The sequence below is a fragment of the Zychaea mexicana genome (genome assembly GCF_025766255.1).
Source record: "Zychaea mexicana strain RSA 1403 chromosome Unknown BDB00scaffold_80, whole genome shotgun sequence".
NCBI lineage: Eukaryota > Fungi > Mucoromycota > Mucoromycetes > Mucorales > Lichtheimiaceae > Zychaea > Zychaea mexicana.
The window spans coordinates 1-7,616 of record NW_026516743.1 but is presented as its reverse complement, the minus strand read 5'-3'; the positions used below and the strand labels follow the sequence as shown (position 1 = coordinate 7,616).

General features: G+C 42.8%; 2 protein-coding genes across 2 annotated transcripts; both read right to left on the bottom strand.

The window, feature by feature from the left end:
• Nucleotides 1–1,827: 1,827 nt before the first annotated feature.
• Nucleotides 1,828–2,763, bottom strand: BDB00DRAFT_931648 (aminopeptidase I zinc metalloprotease-domain-containing protein; the record flags this gene model as incomplete). Its single annotated transcript, XM_053129046.1, has 7 exons — nt 2,666–2,763; nt 2,511–2,584; nt 2,351–2,442; nt 2,214–2,271; nt 2,077–2,132; nt 1,939–1,987; nt 1,828–1,869 (listed from the first exon to the last, which is right to left on the bottom strand). Exons 3-7 carry the CDS (start codon nt 2,434–2,436, stop codon nt 1,828–1,830), a joined length of 291 nt encoding a protein of 96 aa, XP_052976069.1. The 5' UTR covers nt 2,437–2,442; nt 2,511–2,584; nt 2,666–2,763.
• BDB00DRAFT_875899 (Alpha/Beta hydrolase protein) lies at nt 2,507–5,026 on the bottom strand (the record flags this gene model as incomplete). The annotated part of the gene is made up of 10 exons (XM_053127418.1): nt 2,507–2,584; nt 2,666–2,842; nt 2,924–3,003; nt 3,084–3,108; nt 3,705–3,752; nt 3,816–3,875; nt 3,954–4,201; nt 4,276–4,608; nt 4,682–4,771; nt 4,834–5,026. 10 exons carry the CDS (start codon nt 5,024–5,026, stop codon nt 2,507–2,509), a joined length of 1,332 nt encoding a protein of 443 aa, XP_052976068.1.
• Nucleotides 5,027–7,616: the final 2,590 nt, after the last annotated feature.

The window sequence follows — 7,616 nt, the reverse complement described above, 5'->3', positions numbered from 1 at the left end:
ACATTTCAGCCACAATTTGAAAGCCCTACCGAGGCAGCAGCGGTGTGATAAAAAAATGGTAGTTCCTGGGCTTACGTTGTGGCCAATCAGAAGGCTGTATAAGAATCCTTAAAGCAGTCAATGACAGCTCTGAATAAGCTTTTACGTGTTACACTCGAAATACTGCTGCATATGGCATAGTAGTGTCTCTAGTTGAAAGAACCAAAACGCATAAAATCAACGACAATTGCAGGCTTACATGGGGTCATAGGTGCAAGGACATTTTGTGTATTTTTCAAATGGATATTTTTACTGATGAATGATAGTTATAGCACTGTTCCCGGTATATCACAGATTGGAGAGAACCCGTACTATAGGTGTTGCATCACATATACATCATATCATTATGCAATGCCATTTGTTTATACAAGGTCCTATTAAAATGCGTAATGAATTTGCGCATACTGATACAAGATTTATCACTTACGTTTTGTTTGATCACTGATAGAATGTTTGGATGGTAGATTAAGTAGTAGTATGCTCTGTCAAAAGAAGCAGTGTTAAAGATAAAAGGATCCCTTTGTGTGCGATGAAAAGGAGTCCATTCTCTATTTACCAGTGGTCATTGATGAAACATGCTGCTGACGACACTAGTGAAACCATGTGATTGATGTGATCAAATAGGTTATAAAAGTAGCATACTGCACGACTCATCGAGACGTTGGCTTTTCTTCCTAACTTTCAACGCGCTTGCCCCGCATCATTTTTTTTTGTTTTTGGCCTTTTGTACGTATGCATTCATTAACATTCTGTCAGTGCAGTTGCTGTTTGATCGTCACGATGAGTGATTCTTTATTTGCAACCAATGGTCTAACGTTCTTTTCGTTTTTTCCTTTATAGTTTGTCTCTCTTTGTCTCTCCCTCTCTCGCTCTGTCTCACGCTCTTTCTCGGGCGCTGACCTGCACAGGGTAGCGTCATCTGAGTTGTGGTTTTATGCTGTGAAGCTGTGTGAGAAGTTGTCGTGTGAGAATTTTTCAGTCTTGATAAATTTCTTCGTTATTATAATCGATTGCATAGCCCACTATTGAAGAGCAGGGCTCTGGTTGAGTCCTGCGCTGCCCGGCGGCGCCTTCACCTGGGTAAGTGCACCTAGCACGACGATGATTCCTTGTCAACGGTCGAAGGGCCGCCACAAAACGAACAGCTTCGGGAATTGAAGTGACCAGTATCTCTTCATGCAGGCTCAACGAAATCGATATTGCCGATCCCCCAAAACTGGGCCACGTATACAAAGGGATGAGGTAATTTCGCAGAGCGTGCAATAAAGTACACTCCCTTAGCTACTGTTATCATGGTAGACTAATTAGGAAATATGACCGTGCCTCCAAATGTTTCCGCCTAGCTCTCGACAAAAACCCTCAAAACTCTGATGTGCGCGTTGGGTTAGGCAAAATATACCACAGTCAAGGCAATAAAATGCATGCTATCCTAATAATACAGGCGTAATAAAACCGGTACGATCATATATGCGACAGGCTTCGTTCCATGATGTATTATGTATGTAAGCAATAAGTTCAGTTACATATCATGGAAAAGAACCTAGCATTTTGTCAGCGAAATTACTAATTACCAAAACGAAATATTGAATATTGATACTAGGTAGTGTCACTATTAATTATTACAAAATGGTTATTTTGATCAAGGAATTGAAAGAATCGCTACATACTACTACTACTACAGATCAAAGCTAGATTCTCAATTTAAGCTTGACTTTCTTCTGTTATGCTTCATTACAAAAAAAAACCGTGGCAAATACGGTTTTGTTTTTTCGACACTAGTTTGAATGTTCACTGCTGCTCCTGAAGATGAGCAACAATATCCGGCAGGAACTACACGTCATCATTAATGAGCTTCTTCGCACGTGACACAAACCGGGCGACACGAACTTGGTGACTAACGCTATCATTTGGGTCTATGGGTACGTCACTTTCAGTCTTGTTCAACTCTCTAACAGATGAGAATATGTAATTTTTGAGTATGTGTATACAAGAATGAGGATATATCTATTGTATATAAGGGAAAGAGGTGACATTTACGCTTTGGTGGCAGTAGCAAGAATTGGTGCAAGCTGGACTTCCTTGTTGAACGTGAACTACGGATAGTAAATGTGTTCATTTTCATTAAATAGAGTTTACTTCCATTTTCTAATTCGCCAGCACATTAATATACTTACACTGTCGTTGGCATTACGATCCAAGTGGATTGCAAGTGTGGGAATACGCAAAAGAGGTCTAGGCACCCCAAAGTACATTAATTAAACAATGTACCTTCTCTATTACACTAACTCAAAAAATTCATCCTTTTACCTACCTGTCCACTTTAACCACTGTGTGACGGTATTTGCCATTGTTGTCTTCGACCATGACGCATCCAGCAACGCCCAAATCACGATCCATGCGTGCCTGATCGATAAACCCATACTTGTTAGGTATCCGAGTCGCAATGATTACTATTTTCTCATGTCCCTTACCAGATACCACCACCGTAAAGCTGGACACCGACTTCCAGATAACCACTCTTTTCCTTTTTAGAGATAGGTTTGACCTATTGTGCATAACAGTATGGAACATGAATAAACACTTCGATCCAACAAGAAGCTTCCCCTTCTTTCTTGTAATCATTTACCTTTAAGCAAGGAGAATCAGTATGCGCGCCCACAATAGTAGACCCGTTACCAGGAACGTATTTGCCACCGACAACAAAAGCAACGATCGACGAGCCGTTTCGAGTAAAATAGTATTTGCCATTGCGTTCAATAGCACCATTCCAGTTGTCACGTTCCTTGATCTCTGTGAAACCTGCCTACATTTACCCCCAACTCCGTACGTAAGGACCAACTTCTGACTGTTGTACTATTCATATTTGCAAAAGAGGTGTGTATACCTGTTTCAGCAGCTCAGCAGCTCCATGAGTGCAGTGGAAGGGCGATGGCGACTTGTTGACGAAATCCACAAAGTCGCGTGCTGGATGTAACAGTGTTCTAATACTTTAAAACCATGCATAAAATCCGAGAAGTGTGAAAGAAAAGTAGAGGGTGACATACCTTCTTGAGGAATAGAAGGATTGAACTATACATTACAATTTGCGATAAAAGCTAACTTAATGTATTACACTTTGATAGCAGCAATAATCGTTTAATGAGCTAGCTTTACCATGATTCTTGTGGAAACGTACGTGAGAGATTACATTAAAAAAAAAAAAAAGAAGCTTGCGTGTGTAGTACATGTATGCGCGAAAACAGACGGACGAAAGTTTCCCCTGACGGAATTGACGGTCATTCCACTGTCAGGTGGGACAGGGCTGAACCTGTTTACCAGAAAAGAAACAAGTTGCCTAAAACGATGGTCAGCCTTCATTTGACGTTGATAGACGTCTAACCATTACACCCGAGAAGATCAGTCAGTATCAATCTATTCAAGAGCTCTCAGGAACGTATCTCAATAGTGGGATTCCCAGTGTATAAGGCAGTAATAATACGTGAGTAGAGACCGCGAAAAAAAATGAACAACTTTATTCTTCTTTGTAAAGATAGCCAGGTAAGAAAAAGAAAGGTTAATACTGCTACTGCTGCTAAGGAGAAGGGGAACAATGACAGCCAAAACTGCTGCTGCTATCGCTACTTTAAGTATTCCATCGTCTTCAAAAATTTGCCAAATCGTTGCACCTCATCCACCAGCAACGCTCCACACTCCAAGGCCGGAAAATGACCTCCCTAAAGATAGCAGAGAGTGAGCAAGAGAATACCATAGTGAAGCAAAAGCATATATGTACATACCATGTCGAGTTCGTTGTATTGCTGCAAATTGAAGTTTGCTTCAAGCCATTCGCGAGGGACCTACATAGTAAGATTCAGTCACCGTGCTGTCAGCTTGTTTGTTTAATGACAATCGCACCATCTTTTATAAAGTAATACCTTGCTTAGATCAGCAGGGAAGCAGGACACTGCACTCGGGATGTTGACGTAAAGCGGGAACACCGCCTTCACTCCTGCATCATTGAAGGTTTCATAGTAGAAACGGATCGACGAGGAAATCGAATTTGTCAGCCAGAAGAGAGTGACTTGAGTGAGGAACTCGTCGGTGGTGATGGTGTCTGGCAACACGACACTGTCATCCTTGTTTTCAGGATATGACCAATTGTGGTACTTTTCGAGTAGCCAAGCTAAGTATTTATTGTGGCAGTTAGTGGGGAAAATGATCAATTACTGATGATAGATGGGGTTATGATGCATTTACCCAAAAGGCCCACTGGACTGTCAGTCAAACCATATGCTAAAGTGTACGGTCGTGTACTCTGGATGGCACAGTAACCAAGTTCAGGATCATTTTCAACGTCGACAAACGATCGGCCCTTGATTTTGGAAGAACCACGACCATAGACTGTGTCCATACCGAGAGCGATGCTAGCCATAAACTTTGCCACCTTGAGTGGGTGGGACCATAGAAAACCGGGCGTTGGGATGGGTGGCATACATCCGGACGTGGCCGTGTGGAATCCCTTGCACTGCTGAGGATGCTTGACAGCGAGCCATTTGCCGACCATGGTGCCAAAGTCGGATCCGTGAACCACTTGAACAGATATGGGTATACATTTATCAGCACATGCTCTTGGTATTGCATCCAACGAAACGGTCATATTTACTGTATTCATCGTAACCGAGTACTGATGTCATGAGCTTGTGAAAGATTTCACCGCTCTTTGAGCCACCGTGGCCGGGAAGTTTGGGTGCTTCTGAAAAGCCAAAGAACTTTGGATTTCCGCGCGGTAGTGATGCCACTTGTTCATTTCGGCACGCGCCTTTTCCCAGTTGTAGTCGTTGAGCCAGGCTTGAACGAGAGGCTCAACAGCTCGTCGAGGTGCACCATACTTCCAGCCGACATTCTTTTCGAGCTCGTTCGGATACTCAACGTTCTGTAGCTTTTCTTTGAGCGAAGCAAGACGCTGAGGTGGAATGGACGGGATTTCAAAAGGTTCGATGCTAGACATGGGTCTTGTCTTATTCGTGTTGTGTGTGTGTGTGTCGACACAGAGAAGGAAAAAGGGCGTGTGTGAAAAAGAAAGAAAGAAAGAAAGGATCATTGCTTCATGCAAACCGAGCTGATATAAATAGATAACACACAAGCCGCGTGGTGGACCGGAAGGGTTAAAAAGAGTACGCTATCAGCAACGGGTTGCCATGGTAACGAAGTCGCACGAACGCCGCAGCAGTCTGTTTAGGTAAATCTTACGCAGGGCTGCGGTGATGAATCCATTGATCAAAGACAGGTTCTTTTACATCACCACAAGGCAGCGGCATCAGTCATTTTTTTTATCAGAAAAACAACCCGTACGAAAATCCTCCTGCTCTTTTAATGTGCTCATCGTTCTTTCTTGGATCACAAGCACTGTGTGTAACAGGATCGACATGCTTCCTTATTCGGCACATTGTCGCGAGAGCATCTTTCACTGGTGCTTAGGGGCATATAGGGAAGTCGATTTTCAACCACACTTAAACCATTCTGCTTTCTTTAATACATGTGAGCCCAAGCCGACTCTTCTTTGATGGCACAAAACCCTTTGCCTTTAATGAGTATCTTTGCACCCCGAACACTAGATCTAGTGTCTCCTTTGAGTGTTTATAGCAGTTGCAGTTTTCGCTATTTTTTCCTCATATTTCAATATATACAGCATAGGGCCATGATATACCTACATGGCATTGGATATGTTTCAGAACGTATTGTTTGCTTTGTTATACATCTTTCAATTCGGTCGGTAACAGGTGGTAATTTTAGACACTAGATCTAGTGTCTACTTCGGGACTGTTTATATTCTTCAAAACAAAAGAAAAGAGGTGAAAAAAGATGATACAATAGTAGAATGGCACAATTAAAATTATTCTATATAAGTTTTATCATTGATGTTGTGTTTGTTTTGCTTGTAGGTGAATTCTATAACAACTACCTTTGCATAGACCCTTTGTCGGAGTGCAGCTGCAGTACAACGTGCTTTTTGCTTTGCAGATATAGCAAATCCACTGGCGAGAATACTTTTTGCCAGTTGCCTTGACAACGCGTTGGCCAATGGATAACAGATCATGTATCTCATTCTCTTGGTCCTGCTGCTGTTGTTCTTCGGTTTCCGTTGCCATTTTTACACTTGATCGATATTCGAATATCATCTCAGTACAGAGCTGCTCTCGAAATGCGAAGTGAGTAATGTTTCTTTTCTCTGGTGGTCCGAATGATCGCCATGCAAGAAAAGCATTTGCTTCTGCTAAAGCCAAAAAGAAAGAAAAGGCTCGGATCTCCCAGGAACGTGTGCGAATAATATCATGGTATGATGTCATGTTATCGCGGTTGTTGTTGTTGATATCTACTGCGCCTTTTCCAGCATTGTAGTCGTCAAAAACAGTTGGACGACGGAAGGTCGCAATATAGCTTTGGTTTCCCCGCTTCATGACATGAGTCACCTCTGAGCCCAGTGTTGTTGTGCTACAAGTGCTGATGACGCACTGCGGTATTCTGTCACGAAGAATACAGATGGCCATAAGGACCTCATCGATGGTTCCAACCAGCGAAATTGAAGATCCAGCTTCCTCCCCAAGTCGAGACAGCAAATCACGAGGTACATTGCGCGGCCAGTGTGCTCTCTTCTTCATTGCCATAATGCTGTAGAGCCCATGCTGATAAAGAACAGTGGCACATGCAGGAGTTCCAAACCAGGAATCAGCAAGAACTGTTCTTCCAGTCGCAAACCAAGGTTCGGAGAGGCGCAAAACGGTGGAGATGACAGCACCTTGATCACCAAACTTTTTTCACTGAAATGTTTTCTCGCTGATATCGAGACGAATAATGATGTTGGTCGTTGCATCAGCAAGTGTATTAAATTCTTGACCAACAGGATGGGGTTTGGAAATGATCTCCTTGACATTGGGATTCGCGAAACCTTTCCAACCTATTGGTTCATACTCTCATCAATTGTCAACATGCTTCCAGGTTCCAAGGCATCAACCAGATTTGCATTGTACTCGTCAACAAATGCACGAATAGGGATCAAAGGATCTTCGGCTCATCTTGATTGCATAATATTTGGATGCTCTAGTATATGAGCTGCAAGAATGGCGTCAAATCGGCGTCTTGACATCCATCGTCCAAAGTTAAGGGGAGAAGGAACCAATATCGTTGGATGTGTTCTCCAATAAAAGCCTCTGTCACTGCAGGGGAGCCATGCCATAATACTCCAAAGTCCAATCCAAAGGAAGTACTCAGTGGGGGTAAGTTCGCGCCAGTTTGGGACATCTATGGCAGCGGCTTGGGCATTGATAGTAGGAATGCAATATGTCGTGATATACATCATTGGGAGGAACCTCTTAAAGAAAGTAAGAGGCATCTCAAAGATGGAATTGGCCACATTCAAAATGGCAGCTTCCTTGTATGACGGCCTTGTAGAACGCCTGTCGATCGTTACACGTTCACTGATCCAAATTTCTTCTTCTTCTTCAATGTCCCCTTCCTGCAAGTGCTCTTCAACCAATTCTCCTTTGTCACTGGATTCATCACTTGCCGACTCATAGTCAATACCCAAATCCACAAGGGCA